Below are 19,154 nucleotides of genomic sequence, written 5' to 3'. Positions count from 1 at the left end.
GCGGATTTAGCTGTAATAAGACTTATTAAAAACTGGATCATTGGATAATGCAATTGAAGAGTTCTCATTGGCTTAGCCATCACGGTTTATGAGCCATTATACCATGCCCTACAAATATGGTAAGCGTACGCACTATATACACATATAGGGGGCTTTTTTGTCGGTAAAACAATCATTCCACTTGCGCTTTTTGGATATATGAACAATAGCCTCCATTTGGCGCGGAAATATGCTCGGATATTTGTCCGTGGACATTATCTGTTCCGAGAAGCGAACAGTTTTGCGAGAGCGTAGCTGTAGGAAAACTGTGAGCATCCGAGCATCTTTTTGCGCCAAACGGAGACTATTGTGTTTATTATTCTTCAAATATATTTCGCAACACGTGCGGTTTTGAAAATTGGGAAATATTCTCGGATATTCCCCAGTTTTAGCTGGGTAATATTCGATTACGTGACGCGTTTAGACCAATCGCGCGCGAGCGAAAATATTTGATGGATTATAACACTCAAATATTCCCCAGTTTTAGCTGGGGAATTAAGTCACGAAACGCGTCTAAACCAATCACGCTCGAGCGAAAATATTTGGTGGAAATGATTATAGCCGACTCGGCCCTACGTGCCTCGTTAGCTATCTACCACCTCATATCCAGCGCGCCCTCGTGGAATAGTTGTTCAGATTAAAAGCCTCGGTCTCCACCGAAATTTTGTCCCATATGTGAACACGAAAATAACGAATTAATGTGATCAGTGATACTGTCAAATTTCCAGTCAGCCTTCCACACACTGAAAATTGCATCCAGTACATTAAATTGTATTCTTTACCTTTGAAATTCGACGGTTTTTGGGAGAAAAAAAAGTTATGTTCATGATCATTACCATCTCAAAGACACCGGCGCCACCATTCTAGCTTCCAACAATTTCAAACTGACTGCTTAGCAACTTTCTAATTGCAATATGCAAATTACTTAGCGAGAACTTTCTACAGCAAGGTGATTTTTGAATAAATGTGCAAGAGCACATGGTCAGTTTCCATGACAAGGACTTTTGAAAATCTGACGAATTTTAGAAAAGTTTGCCATTGTCTAGTCAGATATCTGAAAACCATATTTTAAATGTCTATTTCTTCAGTTTTAAAAGGACTAAAAGGGATAGTCTATAAGTAGGTGCTGAGGAAGATAATCATTTTATCACCTTTCCCGCCATATTTACCTGCCAACATGCCCATATTTGGGAAACAATAAAGTTCGGCTTGCATCGGCAAGGTTCGTTGCAATATTTACGGTTTTCGGCATCAATCGTCAGACGATCGGAGGGCCGAAGTGACCTACCTTCGTGGTGTGAGTGTTTTATTAAGGTGCTGTTGGGAAACGTTTTTTCTTCCCAGCGTTCAACACTTGGAACCCGGCGTGCATTGCGTTTACCTAAAGTTCAGGTATTTGTAGTTTTCTGTGGGAATCAGAGAATGGATATGGTGACTGTTTCTAGCTCTGTAATGCCTTTACAATCGAAAAATTCCGAGCGCTTGTTCTTCTCAACGGCGTTGAAGCGAACAACAATGGCGGACACGGGTTCTTTTACTTGTGATTTCGTTCGAAGACGGCGCCCTTTCGCCCGAAGCGCGGCTAAAACCGTAAAGGATTCGAATATCTGTTGATCGTCGCTTGATGGGTCGGAAGGGTCGCTTTCATTTGCTTTAGTTGTTTTAGGCAGGAGTCTGTAGAAGAGCGTTTCGAAATTGCTGAATTGACAATGAAGAATTGTGCGATCTGTGAAGAACGCTGCCATGTTTTTTTCAGGGTATTGAGCTCTTCTTTGTACTTCGTGGCTTATTCAAAACACAACCGTCTAAAAAGTTGCAATGGTTCGTGACTCCAAGTCAGTGAAGTGAAAACAGTAATAAATCGTTTTCCCTGTGCCAAATGAGTTAGATCAAGTGTGTTATGTTGTGTATTTTTGACGAGGAAAAACCAAACCAGTATGACAGACCGGCGTTTTGATGAGCTACTGTTACTTTTGTGTTACAGTATCTTTGAAGTCAAATTAGATATTTAAAACAATGCTTGAAATATTTCTTGCTTTAATTACAGAACTTTCTGGACTAGACATTCAGATATAAACTTGAAACAAAGAAATTATATGGTCATAAATTTCTAATAAATAATATTGCCTTTGGCAAAGTCAATTTAGTCTTATCAGTGAGCCTACAAGAAGCTGAAAAAGAAGCGAGATTGCTAGTTGTGTATTTTGTCTTAATTATGAACTTAACCGTCACCCATATAAACTTACTAAATTGTAAAGTAAAATTGAGCAAATATGTTTTTTGGACATCACATGGAAGATAATATCAAAACTATCATAGAATTAATTTCCCTAAATGGTGGAAACTTACAAATATTTTGATATTATAAATTAAGTCCAGGTGAGGGTGTCCAGTTTGTAAATTTGACAAATTTCTTTCTGTTTCATTAGTGATGAAACATGAACCAGGCGTAGTGAAAACGAGGTTCAAGTTATTTTTCTCCAGTCAGTCGCACTGATTTTTTTGCCCTGATCATGTGCCTTGCTCATAAACCTTTTGCTGCCATCTTTGGGTTGTCAAATCCTCCCCACTAAGAGCCACTAAAGGTGAACAACAAAATTTTTCGAGACTAGTTTGTCACCTATCATAGCCAAGGTTAAATGAAACTATTAGGTTGAATATAGAGGGTTGCTTGCATTTGGTAATATAACTCTTCGGTGCAGTAATTATATGTGACCTTATTCTCCCCACCTTTGCACAAAATCGAGGATATCTTGGATGTGAATTTTTGTTTTTAGCTGGCATTGGCTTTATGAGTTTCTAAAGTCATTGACATTATTATTTTCTGTTACCTAACAAAGTCCTGAGCATACATTTTTAGAGCATTCTGCAAAATTAATTGCAATGTATTCACTCCTCTACTTACAAGTTGGTAATGTTGAACTTTTTTTCTGTTCCAAGTTTCCATCGATCTACCTTGGACCCTTAAACTACTACATCTGAAATATTTGACAATAAGCCATGGACACAGATCTGGATGGAATGATTAAAGATGAAAAGGAGGTCCATTTGGAAGGTGAAACAATAACTTTATTAATTGAGCTTTTTCACATCTGATGACTCATCTTTTGGTGGTGATCCTTTTTTCCTAGCTTTGAGCTTGTGAATACAATCCATCTGTTTTTGTAGGCCACAGGGCCTCAAGCTGGTGACTGTCGTTTATCTAAAAAAGAAGTAAAATTGTACGCCTCAAGCCTCCATGCTATGAACCCCTACATAATGTTAATTTGCATTGTAGTTATGAGGAATTTCATTTTATATATGACATTAAGATTCTCTGTTTGAAATTTTGCACAAAATTTGACAAAATTGTACTTGGGTTCTTGTGATTATAATGCCATGTTTTAAAAAAGTAGTTTGATAAAAAAAAGTAATCAAACCTGACATTTCCTCACTCAAAATGGAAATTTGGAGTCTCAAAGTCAAGTTGTAAAAGAAGGAACTTTTAACTCCTCCAAAATACAGCTGAACTGCCCATGACCTAACACCCTTAGGACCTAAATGTCAACTTAGAGGAGGAGTTTAATTATGGGAACAAAAATTGCTGTGTTTTTATGTGGCTTTGAGGTCCATGTCTTTACATACATGTAAGTCATTCTGCTTGAGAAAGGTGCCCATTACAATTGTAGCTTAGCATCTACTGTAACAATGTAAACTTTATATTTAATAGCTTCCATACTTTAAATGGTTTTACAGAATTCATTTTGTAAAGAAGGTTAATAATGTAATACACTGTATATTAAAACATGTTTTTGTCTTCAGCAGAACCCAATGATATGGCACCAGTATCTGTCAGTCACATTGCCGGTCAGCCAATCAATTCCACCGAGCAGGAGGTGATTGGTCTGTTGTTGGCACAACAGCAAGTCTTCACAAACTCTGGTAAACTGGAGCCATCCAGTGTGTATGCCAACCAGTCTTCGGTTCCTGTTGCTGTTGTCGCTGGTGATGTGTTACAACCACATGGTGCTGATGGCAAGAGCATTGTTATTGTAAGTCTTGGTTTATATGCTGTACTCAAAATTAGTTTTATTAATACTAGAAAATTCTGCTTATAAGTGGAGTCAATATGGAACATGGTTTCCCCAATCTGGGGGTCTAGGTTGATCAAGAAGGGGATAGAGATTCGTTTAAATTAATAATTTTAATTAATAATTTTAGTAGCTATTAAGTAGGATATGCCCACCTGGTGTATGAACTGGATCTACATGGCACTTAAAACACAAATATTGTAAAAGATATGCTAATTTTCTCTTGAATACAGACATTTCCCACTGTCTAACACTTTTACAAGGGCTTTATGATCAGAATAAATTTTACAGGGTTAAAGTGTAACTAAATGGGAGCTTGTTATGCGCGCCAAGATGGCTGCCGGTGTCGTTCGCGTTCTCTTGATTTATTTTATATTTCTAGCCTATTCTGATGATTTTTCGCCCTATGGATGGACTCACTCTGGTTTTAACCACTTCTGCTTCGAAGATATCCATGGATGTTTCTCCGATGGTTTTCTTCCTGGCAATTTTAGACGTGAATTTAGCCTGGTTGGATCTCACGTGGTTATAAGACGGCAAGAGCTCAGTAGTCTTGAAGTGTTCCAACCATGCTCAAAACAGGCTAAGCATGGGTCTACCTGTTTAGTTCTTCCCTCGAAACCTTTTGTCATGGATTTGACAGTGCATGTTGATATATCTTCAAATCCAGGACCTGAATCTAACCAAGAAATTACCTCAAGGTCGGTTGGATTATATCATCATTCATTTCGGTCGCCACAACTTATTACATATTCAAGAAGTGAGTTGTTATCAGTGCGGCGTTTTTCGCCGGCTCGTTTGCCTTTTCATCTGGTTTCGGTCTTAAAGGATTTCAGTTTGCTTCGGACAAGAGGATGTAGAGCAGGTGTATGGGCGAAGTCACGAACGAGGCAGAGGAGCATAAGGACGGTTGTTTCAAATCGAAATGATCGTTTTTCGAAATTTGCATCTTTGCTTAATCGCGACAATCTCGTGAAGGTGCAGATCTCACAAGTTGCTAACACCCAGGATACTTCTCACGCGATCAACTTTTGTTTGCTCAATTCCAGGTCAATAAGGAATAAATCTAGCGTACTGAAAGACTTTGTTGTTGACAAGGATATTGATCTTCTTGCTTTGACGGAGACGTGGCTCAGACCTGGAAATATTGATTGTGTTGAGATTGGTGATTTATGTCCCACTGGTTATGATTTTATCCACATTCCACGGGAATCGAGAGGTGGTGGTGTCGGCTTGCTTTTCAAAGAAAGTATGGATATTAAATGCAAAAATAGTGAGTGGAACACTTCCTTCCAGTCGTTCGAATTCTTGGATGTTCGTTTCAAGAGCTCAAAGATGATCAGGATGATAATTATTTACCGCCCACCGTCATCTGTGCCTTTGTCAACATTTTATCATGAATTTTCTCTCCTGCTTGAGGAATTGGCCACAGCATCAGGCGAGCTTTTAATTGTCGGTGATTTTAATCTACATGTGGATTCTTCGCGTGATGTCAACGCATTGCATTTTTGTGACCTAATAGCATCTTTCGATCTGAAACAATGGGTGACTACGCCGACTCACACAAGTGGTCATATCTTGGATTTAATCATTACTAGAAATCAGTGTAAACTTATAGACAATGTTATGGTTCATGACCCTTTGATTTCTGATCATTACGCTATTTTTATGCATTTATTATTGCACAAACCACAATTTCCAACAAGAACTATTCGCCACCGGAAGCTGCGTTCGATTGATTATGCTGAATTCAATGACACTATCATCAATTCGTCCTTGTTTGACGAATCACAGCGTGATTTGGATTCGTTAGTTGATTCCTATCATCGGGTCTTGAAGTCCACCCTTGATGTTTATGCCCCCGAAAGGACCCGTGAGGTAGTTCTTCGTCCTTGTGCGCCTTGGTATTCAACTGACATTAGTGTTCAAAAGAACATAAGGAGGAAGCTCGAACGTAACTGGCGACGTACAAGATTACCTGCAGATAGAGAACGGTATGTGTTTCAGAACAGTGTTGTTAATGACATGATTGCCTCCGCGAAGCACACATTTTATTCATCAGTGATCCAGGAAAACTCAGGGAACTCTGGACTTCTTTTTAAGACAATAGAGAAGCTTCTGCACTCCAATCCAGTCCAGCGTTATCCATCTGGGCCTAATAACTGTTCTCTGTCCGAATCATTCGTTGAATATTTTAGTGACAAAATTGTTAAAATCCGCAATGATCTTGACAAAGTTGATGGAACTCTGAATGACGGTCAAGTTACTTCATGCAATGCTGAGTCTGAAAGCTGTCTAGCTGGTCAGCTGCTAAGTGAATTTAAACTGGTCAATGAGGAGGTCGTATCTTGTTTTGTGAATCACCTGTGTTCAAAGTCCTGTACACTTGATCCAATTCCATCCTTAGTGTTCAAAGGGTGCCGTCATTATCTGCTTCCAATGATCACTCGTATAGTTAACTTGTCTCTTACAAGTGGCCAAGTACCTGATAGATTCAAGGTTGCCATGTTGAAGCCGTTGTTGAAAAAGAGTGGAGCTGATCATGAACTATTTTCGAACTTTCGTCCTGTCTCGAATTTATATTTTCTATCCAAAGTTACGGAGAAAGCAGTTGCAGCACAATTAATGGACCACCTTAATGATAATGAAGGCTTATTAGAAGAATTTCAGTCGGCATATAAATCTCATCACAGTACAGAGACTGCGCTTGTGAGAGTTCAAAATGATATTTTGAAGGCTATTGACAATAACAGATCGGTTATATTACTATTGCTCGATTTATCGGCTGCGTTTGATACTGTCGATCATTCGATTTTGTTATCTAGACTACAGAATCGCTTTGGTATTAGGAACACTGCTCTTAATTGGTTTCATTCGTATCTTCACTCACGCGAACAGTTTGTTTCTGTCAATGGAATTGAATCGTCAAAGAAGAATTTACCCTACGGGGTACCACAGGGTTCTGTACTGGGACCCTTGTTGTATTCCCTTTATACAAGTCCGCTGGGTGACATAGCCAGAAAGCATAGCATACCGTTTCATCTCTATGCAGATGACACACAGTTGTACTTGTCGTTTACGTCCAATTGCCCTAATCATCTATCAAGCTCAAAGATGGCAGTAGAATTATGTGTTAAGGACATTGGGGACTGGATGCTGCGCAACAAACTTAAGTTAAATCGGGATAAGACTGAACTTTTGGTTATTAGTTCTAAATATCGTCCACGACCACCCCTCGACTATATACGAGTTGGTGATGAAGTAATCAAGTCTAGTAAACAGGCCAGGAATTTAGGAGTTGCATTCGATCAATGTTTGGATTTCAAAGAACACGTTAAAATAACCTGCAAGAGCGCACTTTTCCGCATTCGTAGTATAGCTAAAATTAGGCGATACCTATCCCAGAGTACTACTGAGACCATTGTTCACGCTTACATAACATCGCGTTTGGACTATTGTAACGCCCTACTGTACGGTCTCCCAAAGTATCTGATTAATAGACTTCAGCTTGTACAGAACTCAGCAGCTCGCCTTGTTACCTTGACTAGAAGGCAGGAACACATCACACCAATACTAAGGAGCTTACATTGGTTGCCAGTTCATTTTAGGATTATTTTCAAAATATTGTTGTTAACTTACAAAGCTCTGAATGGACTGGCCCCTGATTACATTAGAGACCTACTGCGATTTAACATTTCTGGTCGGACACTACGATCTTCAAACAACAGGTTGCTTGATGAGCCTAGAGCAAATCTTAAAACGTATGGTGAAAGGGCTTTTTCCGTGGCGGCACCAAGGCTCTGGAATAAACTACCCCTCCAGATCAGACTTTCATCATCAGAGGCAGTTTTTAAGGCTAATCTTAAGACTTATCTTTTTAAGCGTGCATTTGATTTGTAGTTTTTACTTTTTATCTGTAGCCTAATTGTATTATATAGCGTATTTAATTCTTAGGATTTTAACTTTTAGGATTTAGGATTTTAGGTTTTTAAAGAATTAGGATTTTAATTTTAAAGTATTGTAAAGCGCCATGGACAATTAGTGGAAAATGGCGCTATATAAATGTATATTTATATTTATTTTTTTTTTTTGTCGCAGCTCTTGTAAGGTCTCACATGAATGGCTTGCTACCCTTTGAGAGAACAAAAGAACAAACAACAGAAACAATGCCCCTAGCCCAAAAACAATAATAGCTGCTAACAATGAAGAGAATTACACGCTTATGAGAGCTGCTACACTTCTGAATTAAATTTAGGCACATTGACCCCCTCCCCCCCCACTCAGAGAAAATGGATCAAAGTGAAAGTGTAATAAAACTAGGTACATGTACTATGAAAGAATGTACTATCCAATTAGCAACAAAAATATATAATTAACTGTTCTCCAGCCTGTGGTATGGTGCCTGAGGCATGTGGTATACAGCTGTACATGTACTAGATAAATTGGTTATTGCTGTCCTTGAGAGATTGAACACTTTTAGGAATGGGGCTTTGAGCACAGCAAACAGTGTCCTTGTAATTTGTGCATCCTTTTAGGCAAGACACTTGCACTCATAATTCCCGCTGCTTACTTCTTTGCCCGGCTGTATAAATGAGTACGTTGGCTAAGAATTGTTTTGCAAGGGGGATGGGATTTACACAGGTGACCTGTAGCTGGATTGCCAGTTGTATCTTAGCTAGTGTGAGTTATTAGTACATGAACATGTAGCAGTGACTCCTGAGGGTCACTTCATGATGAGATGTCAGTAGTTTGTAATGCAAGATTCCTCTGCTATTTTGCAGAGTGATGACAGCCATGTTGACGTCAAAGATGATTCGATATTAGTAGCTCAACAAGGAGAACAAGATGCTGCTACTGCAACCATCATGGCCACGGTGGAACAGCAAGAAGGTAAATATTTAATTGTAGACTAGAGTACTTATTATTACAAAGTCTTGTCATTCTTTGAAGGATAGAATTTGAATTTTGAAGTATAATTTTCAAGATTTACTTGATCTCGCAAATGGAAGAGGGGGGCGGGGGGAGGGAGGGGTGAAAAAAAAAATTGAATGGGATTCAAGCCCATGACCCTTGTACTCTGTGTATATATCTGTGATGATCATTGATGTTTTCATATCTTTCTTCGCAGTTCAAATACATGATCATTCATATATTCACTTGCATTCTTGACTATCTATATGATGGTGTATTATGAACTTACAACATGACCAGCTCCCCGTTGGTTTGATCGCTCAGTTGGTAGAGCACTGCACCAGTATCGCAGAGGTCATCAGTTCTAATCCTGTTCAGGCCTGAATTTTTTTTCAGTCTTTAATTTCACACTGAGCTACTTAAGTATGGAACTGCGATGATCACTGATTCCCTCATATCTTTCTCCGCAGTTCAAATACCCTATGATCTCTCTTATATATTCAGTTATATCTATTAGATACAAACAATGTCTATATATCTATATATCAGTATCTATCTCACTTCCTCCACATCTGTGTAACCCACTCTTTGACTGTTTTTCAAGGTAATGAAGCCTTTCAACCTGTGCAGACAAGCTTGGCACCAGGTGATCTTGTTCAGTCAGCTGTAGTGGTGAGTTCAACACCGGGTGGAACTGTGTTTCTTGAGCCACAGGCCGTGACCCTGACAGAACTACCTGGTGGCACTGTGCAGACTCTCCCCGCTGGAAGCACATTTGAAGGTACTGTGACTTCAGTTAACTCTCAGTACTCTAGGTAGTAAAATTATAAAATGCTGCTTCTAATCCTGAGTTTGAGTGGGCTTTACTCTGCCTAGTTCAATTACAATATGTAAACTCCAAGCTCAATCAATTTTTGTGGTGTTTCAATGCTATCAACCATCCAACAGACCTCTCAGGATTCAGAGGTTTGCTTCAGGTTCAAAAGGTCATTTCTGTTGATTGTGATCTTCCTTTCAAGATGCAAATGGTTGTTGTGGTAATTATGATTGCCAGCAGCCAAAAACGTTAGTTAGGTTTTGAACTTCAGAGCTCATGTGTCATTGAAAGATGTGGTAATGTGACTGGGGGAGGTTATATATTCAATGAATGGTACAAGCACTTTAAAAGTGAAATATATATATATATAAATGTTTTGGATATAAATGTAACCTGATAAGAAATGACTAAAGTTCATGTGTGATATTGTGTAAGAAAACCAGTCTGATTAAACTGGCAGCACTCTTCACGTAAATTTATTGATATCCTGTCAAGAATTAATTGAAGTACAATGTTCCATGAGGATGTGAACAAGTTAATATCATGGAAAAGTTGGATGGGCAGGGGGCAGGGCTTATAACTGGAATCTAACTGGGGCACTTAAAGGATTTGAGTGGAATTTTTAGAGTTTATTAAGAAAATATCACTTCTGAGTCATATCAAGCTTAAAATTTATGGTACAAAATGCACAGCTAATTTGTTACCAATTTTGGGTTTATTTGTTTGGTTTTTTTTTTTCACCTCATGTTCAACAAGACAAATGCTGACAGTGCTCAATCCAGATAGTTTATCACAATTATCCACTTGGCTATTTTTATTTTTTTTATTTATTTATTTATTTTTTTCCATTTCCACTTAATAGCGATTTATTTTTTAAATATGCGTCTAACTCATCTACAACATTTTTTTTTTTTTACAACACTAACTCTATTTACATTATATTGCTCTAATTATTTACGCTATTTAAATTACAATAACTAAATGACTTACATTACTAACAAATACAGTTACACGACTTACACAATTAAGAAATACAGTGACGACAAGGGGCAAAGAAAAAAAAAACTGAGAAGAAAAATAGCTAGTTATCATTACAGCTTGAGGTTGTAGTACAGAAACATAAAAAAACAGACCAAAGGCATGTGGTACATTAAAAGTAAAATGAGTTATGCATCTGACAGGAGATTAGAAATAGCTTAATGGGTAGGAGATAGATAACCCTACAGAAAATATAATCTAAAATATTAATTAAATCCTCATGTATCCTGTAAGAGGTTTCCATTTCTTCGTGTCTCCACTTTTTGTTTCTATCTCATACTGTAATTTTAGTGTGCATATGAAAAGCGTAAGATTTGGATGATCATTTTTTGTTTTAGCGAGCCATATGTGATATCGTGCTAAGAGAAAGCAGTAATTTATAAGAAGCGCAAATTGAGAGATATCTGGCCTCAGACCCAAAGCAGTAATATTTGTCAAAGCATAATCTCTAGGAAGTAAATTTAAGTTTTTCAGCCATTCAGTAAGTTTATTCCAAAAGTGAGATGTTTGACGGCATGACCAAAAAAGATGAATTATTGACTCAGAGGAGGTGTGACAAAAACTGCACTTTTCATCGCCCTGTAGACCTATTCTAAATAAAAAGTTATTGGTTGGTACACGTCTATGTAAGAATTTAAACTGAAACTCTATCAGCTTAGTGCTCTTTGTGCATTTTTTAGCTAAAAGATAGGCAGCATTCCAATTTATGTTGTCATTTATTGGTAGGCCACAATCCTCTAGCCACTTCTTTTGACTTGACACTGGGGTTAAACTCTTGTTACTAATCAGTTTTTTATATATTATTGTAGTTGCTTTTTTGACCTGCAAAATTCTTGTTGTAAGTGGCTCATATTCGTGGTCGGTGTTCTGTAAATCTTGAAAATTAGAATCAGTCCGAAGAGACTTTACAGCCGATATTAATCCGTAGAAGCTGAGAGGGCGAGGGTCTATTTCATACTTACAGCGGAAATCATTTAACGAGAGAAAGTTGTTGTCCGGTCCTAAAAGATGTTTCACCCGAGTTATTCCCTTGGTGAACCAATTTAAAAAAAAAACTGTTTTGTTGGCTATCTTTATTAGGGAGTTATGCCAAAGTTGTTGATCCAGAAAGTGATCTTTCGATGTTATTTCAGGTTCAAAGTTAACTTCCGCCCAGATTCCTAATAGTTCTTTTAAAAAGGCATCCGAAGTTGTTATTGTCGATAAGGTGTCTCTAACGTTGAGGTTGTAGGAAAAAAAGTTTTGAAAGCCATATTTTTTTAGGGTTATATCAAAAAAGATTTTCCATTTTCCCTTATTGTTGTTATCTAAATATTTTTTAATCCATGTGGTTTTGAGAGATTTATTGAAGGAACTAATATCAATCATTTTTAGGCCACCACCACCGAAATCATTGATCATTACCTTCCGTTTTATCTTGTCGCCTTTACCATTCCATAGAAAAGTGTAGAGTAAATCATTTATTTCTTTTAAAACCCTGTAGTTTGAGCGAAGAGGCGAGAGTAGATAAACCAATTGGGAGACCACTAGTGATTTGATAACAGTGATTTTCCCTAACAATGTGAGTCGGCGGTATTTCCAGCATCTCAGGATTTCTTTCACTTTTTCAAGTTTCTCATTGTAGTTTAAAGAGGCAGATAGTTCGGGATCTGACTTGGCTATTTTTAAACAACATTTCTGCTGTCACATTTTGGTCAACCTAACTACATGCACATGGAGTTTATTTTTGACTTGGAAATTACAATTATAATTTGTTATTTTTACTTTCTGTATCAGCAACCTATGTCCACCAGAGCAGTGATGGTACTAGTTTTGTCATCACCTCTGAACCCACTTCCTTTGATACCAACTCATCTGTTTCCATGACAACAATATCTGAGTCTAACCCATCCATGGTGAGCACCAGTGAGACAGTGGACACGACAGGAATTCCTCTGGAGCAGTTTACCACTCATCACACTCATCAGGTTGATCATGAGGATCACTCAACGCTGTTTGTGCTCCAGGACGATTCTGGTGGACAAGACCAGGAGGTATGGATGGGATGTGAACCCTTAAACCTGAGATCAAGTCTTTCCACTAGAAAACCCTGGAAAGGATTTCTCCCTGGGAAAAAATGCCAGTGTTTTTCAAACAAGCCAAAAAATGCTTCTATTGATCACTGCAAAATTGCTGGTATGGCTTCCAGAGTCTGAGAGAAACTAAATTTTTGATGTTGGTTTGTATTTTGGTTGCTGGTTCTTGGCCTTGATTTGAAAGTTTTTGTCTGAGCTTCCTGGTTTTCCTCTTTGCAAAAAAGAAAATCCAAACACTTCAAAATTCTAATTCAGTCGGAAACAGTGGGCCAATAGCCACCCTGTGAATGTGCCATAACTAATTTTTAGGTAGTTGATTTTAATTTCATTGGTTAAATATAATTTTATTATAATTTAAATAGGGGATTTAATTACAATATATCAAATTTAAGTCATAAATCAATCATAAAGAGCGTTTTCACTTACGCGTCAGCAGCCATGCAAATTTATTGGAACAAAAGAAAGTGTTAACGTAAGAAAAGAGTTCAGCTCTTACAGGATTGGTTGGGTACACCAACAAGGCCTCCATTTCATTGTTTTGGAACACCAATATGGCTGCCATGACGTCACGTGAAAACGCTCTATATGTATGTGACTTTGAAACTGCTTTTCGTCAATAGTATCTTACTACAATGTACACAAAAAGGGAACAAGCATTATTGTTTGAAGTTACATTGTCTCAATTTGGCTTAACCAGGGCTCAGCTAAGAAGATTTACCATTGTGGCATAGACGGATGTGGAAAACAGTTCTCTACCTCGTACCGGCTGAAGGCGCATGGACGAAGCCACACGGGAGACACATTCAGGTGTGAAGAGGAAGGTTGTGAGAAGGCGTTCATTACTCAGAGCGACTTGACAAAGCACGTGAGAACTCATTCTGGGGAGAAGCCGTACAGATGTGATCATGACGGGTGTGGAAAAGTGTACACTACAGCGCATCATCTAAAGGTTTGTTTCAATTCAAATTTACATTTTGTACCAACAACACTACGCTGGCGGAGTTTGAAAACGGAGGTTTCACTCTGAAAACTCCTCAAACGTTTTCCGTCCACACTACGCTGGAGGAATTTAAGAACGCAACAATCACCGGTCATTTTGGATTTGTGTTTGAGGAAAACTCGGTCAGGGAAATCACGTGTTTATCGTGACGCTATCGTTTTCTAAGAGCTCTGTTTTCAAAATGTTTTCCGTCCACACGAAAACGAAAAGTCAGCGTTTACATATTCTTCCGGTTTGAAGAGCGTTTTCGAAAGGTCTTTTTCGCGACGGATTAGTGTGGATGGCAGACCTAACCGGAGAAATAAAGCTGCGTTTTCAAATTTCTCCGGTGTAGTGTGGAGGCTGCCTCAGTGTCTTCTGTTTTAAGCATTGTTTTGTGGTGTTCACAAAGACAGCTTCATCAACTATGCCTTCGTCAAAGAGGTCTTGAAACAACGCGAGGCTATAAATGGTATGGTACAAAATTCTTCCCAAGACGTGAAATTCCTTGTTAATGAGAAACGGTTTTCCGTCGTTTAGTTGGAGTTATATTAGTTTTTACTTCAAAAAAGGACTTTCTGTTCATTAATTACGTACCATTGTTAGAATTATCTGGCTAAAGAAGATTTATAAGGTATAGTTACGTTAAGTATCTTTTGCCATCTTGCAGGTTCATGAACGAGCCCACACTGGAGAAAAGCCATTTAAATGCAGAGTTGACGGATGTGATAAAGCCTTTGCTACCGGATATGGACTGAAGAGTCACACGCGAACCCACACGGGAGAAAAGCCATACAAATGTCCAAATGACGAGTGCGGTAAAGCTTTCAAGACGTCAGGAGATCTACAGAAACATGTTCGAACTCATACAGGTGAGAATGATTAAGGAGCTGAAGCAAACCACGACGGCAACGGCAACGAGAACGTCACCAAACAAAAGGTTTAATGAGCAAAACAATGGCTGTGCACGTGCGTTATTAATCTTTGTACATTTCGTAGCCGTCGTGTGGCGTCCTCTGCAAACACAACGTGAAATGACCAAGTTTTGCACATTTTAGACTGAGCCGCGTCCACACTACGTTGGAGGAATTTGAAAACGGAGGTTTCACTCTGAAAACGCATCAAATGTTTTTTTTCCGTCCACACTACGCCGGAGGGATTTAAAAACGCAACAATCACCGGTTATTTTGGATTTGTGTTTGAGGAAAACTCGGACGGGGAATTCAAGAAGCTTCGTTTTCAAAACGTTTTCCGTCCACACGAAAACAAAAAGCCGGTGTTTTTAAATTTCTCCAGTTTGAGGAACGTTTTCGAAAAGCTTCGTTTTCGTGACGGATTAGTGTGGACCGTAAAAATAAAAGCTCCGTTTTCAAATTTCTCCGGTGTAGTGTGGATGGGGCCTAAGGTCGACAGCGAAGATATCAAGGCCCGTGTTTCGCGTTTACGCCTAGCTTCCTTCTCAAATTTGATCGTCAAAAACTCTCTTGGAGGCAAGTTGCTCCATTTCTGAAGGTATAATTTTGAAGGAAGTACATGACACCCTACATGTATAGGTCCTTCTGCATAAAATTGTACACGACGTATTTTCGTGATTTAACACCGAATCGTTAGAATTGGCACGGTTAAAAATTTGTTGTCTTTTCTCGGAATGACAGGCTTGGTATCCTGTAAATAGCTAGACTTTGTGTGGTACATTCCAGCTAGAGAGTTCATTGTTCAATTCCTGTCGCAAATCGTTGTGTAGTGTTCTTGAACAAGACACTTTACTGTCACAGTGCCCCTCTCCATCCGGGAGTATCCGGCGAAATGTTAGTGCGACTTGACAGGATACTGGTGAGTACCTGCGATGGACTAGCATTTCATTCAAGGGAATATCGACCCTCCTAGACAGTTCCTGGTAACTTCATCCCACCCGCCGTGACCGGAGTAACTGCGCGAATCTTTGATTGATATGCAACTGGTCTAATCCTATTTCTTGATTTGGAACAGACTTTGCCTTTAACCTGTCGTTTATCTGTGTTTCTAGGAGAAAGACCATTTGCGTGTCCATTCGCTGACTGTGGCCGCTCCTTCACTACATCCAACATACGAAAAGTACACATGAGAACTCACACGGGCGAACGACCATACGTGTGTGAACACGAGGGTTGCGGGCGGTCCTTTGCTAGTGCTACTAACTACAAGAATCATTCAAGGATACATACAGGTATATACTAGATGAAAATTGGCATTTTTTTAATGCATCTATTCAACAATTAGATTATGAACTCGAGATTTCTATCGCGCGATAGTTGACAAGGGCGAATAATCTTATTGTTTTAGTATAAACCTATAGGTCGTTCAAAATTTTAACTGTCTCTGATGGTTATCTAGAATGTCCTGACTCAAAACCAAAATCTCCCAAAGGGAATGACGGAAATTGTCTTTGAGACAGCAAGGAGAGTTTTGATGCTCATCATCAAAAAGGAAAATTTAACATTTGCTTCTTTTCCTGTTTTTAATCGCACAGGAGAGCGACCTTACATCTGTCAAGTGATTGGATGCAACAAGCGGTTCACGGAGTACTCCAGTCTATACAAGCACCATGTAGTACACACCCACAACAAGCCTTACACATGTAACATTTGTAACAAGACCTACCGACAAACCTCCACGCTGGCCAATCACAAGAGGACTGCTCACTGTGACATGGCCGACGTTGATAACCTGGCAGAAGGTGAGAGGTCTGCGAAGTAGATTATTTGGCCGCAATTTTACACATTCGCGACAATTTCGTAGTATTCGCGCTAGTGTTGATTGGATCGTAAGAATCGGAAGTTCCCCGAATACTTAAACGAGGATTACTAAAACCTTGTTTCTGTTCCAGGGGTGGTTTTGCATACATTAGCATTTCGAAGAAAGTGAAGGGACTAACCATTGACTTACGACAAAATCGCAACGATTGAAAACTCAAAAACCAATACGAAGTGTGGCTTGGCAGATATCAACTTGAGTTCAGGCGTTTACCGTCGGCGTTTACCTATGTTAGCTGTGTTCTTTTCCCTCTGGAAAATCAGCTTCGGTTTTTAAAACCAGATGCTTTGATGAAGGACCTCGAAGGAGAGCAGCATTTGAATCCATAAATACTTGCAGTGCGCATGCTCTTACAAACCCTGTGTTAACCAACTTTGTTTGGATTCAAACTTCAGGCGACTATGATGTTGGCCAGGATGAGCCGTCAAACAAGCGCCAGCGGTTGGACTACACAGAGACCATCTCAGGTAACCAAGCCTTCGCACACGGCGTGCCTGTGGTGATAGCAGACGAGGCCTCGGTGGCCGCGCTCCAGGCCATGGACGGCAGCCTGGCAGACATCCAACACCACATGGCAGAGGGTGGTCACGTGACTGGGCACATTGCTATTCCTGTTGCCATAGCATCTGATGCTGCCATTCAAGTGCAAGGCGACCTGGAGCACGCCGTGACACTGTCACAAGGCGTTCAGCAGTTGACTTCCACGCTTGTTGACAGCTCGGGACAAGAGCTGGACATGACGTCGGTGCAGGTCGTGTCCGCCCCGCAGACAGTTGTCGTGACATCGCTGGAGGCCGTGGCTGGAACAGGGCAGTCATCCGAGACTGTGGTCGTGACCTCCCTGGATGGCGTGACGACTACGGCTAGAAGGACCCATGACGGGTTTACTATTGTCACGGTGCCTTCGCAGGGAGGAGGGTTGGGGATTGGCGAACAGGAAAAAGTTCAGGGTGGAGATGGTGGGGGAGAAGCTCAGAATAATGGACACGAAGCAACTGAGGATTCAGGTACTTGAAGGTTTAGTTCAGAAATACACACATGTTACCTACAACCTAAAATTGTCAGAGGTCCTCATTGGCTTATCAATGGCAGTAAGAGTTACTGAGTTCTGGATGTGGGGGCCGCGACGGGAGAGTGTGGCGTAAAAAAAACATTCGCGCCACTTTGTCATCCAATCAGGAGTAAACAAAAACCAATCATGACTCGCTCGCACACGTTATCCCGCGCTTGGCGTCGGCTATACGTCTGTGCTACAAGTTATATGGTTCACTAAAGTGTCTTTGAACTTTGTGATTGGCTAGAGTTATTACTGTGGTTTTGGTTTTTCGACATAATTGAAAATCGCCCCATACTTTGTGGTTACACCATCGACAGTTAAAGCTGAAAGTTCGTTTGACAGCGATTTTACTAAGGCGTAGCCAGTTTACGGGAACCCCCCCCCCCCCGATTTTTTTAATGTGTAGTCATGTTCAAGGAGTACTAGGGATAAAGGAAGGGGACTTAGCATGCAGGAGAAACTTTCTGTCAGGGTGGAGTTAAGATTGGGTTTCACACAGATTTCGTGTACAGAAAGTTGAAGGGTGGGGCTCTAAAATGTTTATTATCCGTGGGACTTCATAGCACAAGCAGGTCGTGAAAATGAACCGGCGAAAACCATTCATCACCCATGAGATAGGAGTTACTCTCGAAGCTATTTGTAAAATGTTATAAAAAATGGGAAATATCAGGTATAAAAACCAGCCACATCGAGGGAAAATAAGTGAGACCTGAGGTTTATCTCCATGTTTTGGTTTCAACAGGGGTGCTTCAATCCCATGAGCCAACGTTGAGCGCGGCTAAGGCTGCCTTGGATGCCGTCCTGGCTTCACAACTGCAGCAAAATGACGTCATCAACAGCGAAGACCCTGATTCAGCCTCGACATCAGAGACCACCCCCCTGACTGCAGCTGTGTCGTATCAGGCGTGAATGTCACGTTAAACCAATCAAGTGCTTTGGCATGCGGGCGGCGTGTCTTAAAATAATTTTCCCTTACTCGATGGAGCGTTATGTCTCAGGGACAGAGGAAAAATTGCCTTGGAAAAAAAAAATTTCATTTCTTTTTTTAATTTTATTTTCGTTGGTTGTCCCTCACTTATTTGATAGCAATGCATGCTTCAAGTCACAGCTGACAATTTAGGTTTAACAATTTCTTTCCTCACTGACGTTTCTGCTTGTAATGTAATAATAGCTCCTGATGGATTTCACTCGAAAGAATAAAATATTTAATTTCATTGAACAGATGTCGCGAATTTTGCCCTGGAAAAAAGCGAAAATGTGTGGTAGAATTTGCCTTGCAAAAAGCATAAAAACCCCTTTGATTTGGTTTATTTTACCCTCTCTTTTGATTGGCTGAAAACCATGATGTCACGTGCGGATAACTTTCGCTCTGCTC

At 39.8% G+C, this 19,154-nt stretch overlaps 1 protein-coding gene across 2 annotated transcripts; it reads left to right on the top strand.

The window, feature by feature from the left end:
* The first annotated feature begins 1,327 nt into the window (after window positions 1-1,327).
* LOC110044522 (uncharacterized) lies at window positions 1,328-18,998 on the top strand. 2 transcript variants are annotated; one of them, XM_089289748.1, is made up of 12 exons: window positions 1,328-1,431; window positions 2,980-3,094; window positions 3,844-4,070; window positions 8,891-8,999; window positions 9,625-9,801; window positions 12,652-12,908; window positions 13,648-13,899; window positions 14,600-14,801; window positions 15,956-16,135; window positions 16,439-16,645; window positions 17,118-17,729; window positions 18,522-18,998. In XM_089289748.1, exons 2-12 carry the CDS (start codon window positions 3,040-3,042, stop codon window positions 18,686-18,688), a joined length of 2,445 nt encoding a protein of 814 aa, XP_089145874.1. In that variant the 5' UTR covers window positions 1,328-1,431; window positions 2,980-3,039; the 3' UTR covers window positions 18,689-18,998. The 2 variants fall into 2 exon arrangements, with proteins under 2 accessions (XP_089145874.1, XP_089145873.1); XM_089289747.1 differs by having other exon boundaries at window positions 3,841-4,070.
* The last annotated feature ends 156 nt before the right edge of the window (window positions 18,999-19,154 follow it).

Source organism: Orbicella faveolata, unplaced genomic scaffold (genome assembly GCF_042242905.1).
Source record: "Orbicella faveolata isolate gen_17 unplaced genomic scaffold, um_ofav_v1 contig_2, whole genome shotgun sequence".
Classification (NCBI taxonomy): Eukaryota; Metazoa; Cnidaria; class Anthozoa; order Scleractinia; family Merulinidae; genus Orbicella; species Orbicella faveolata.
Note: the sequence above shows the minus strand (reverse complement) of the source record. Positions and strands in the feature narration are given on the sequence as shown.

Coding starts and splice junctions, on each gene's coding strand:
- LOC110044522 (XM_089289747.1), top strand. CDS start 3,040: ATGGACACAGATCTGGATGGAATGATTAAAGATGAAAAGGAGGTCCAT. Junction 3,095..3,840: donor AAAGGAGGTCCATTTGGAAG/GTGAAACAATAA, acceptor TTTTGTCTTCAG/CAGAACCCAATGATATGGCA. Junction 14,802..15,955: donor ACATGTTCGAACTCATACAG/GTGAGAATGATT, acceptor CTGTGTTTCTAG/GAGAAAGACCATTTGCGTGT.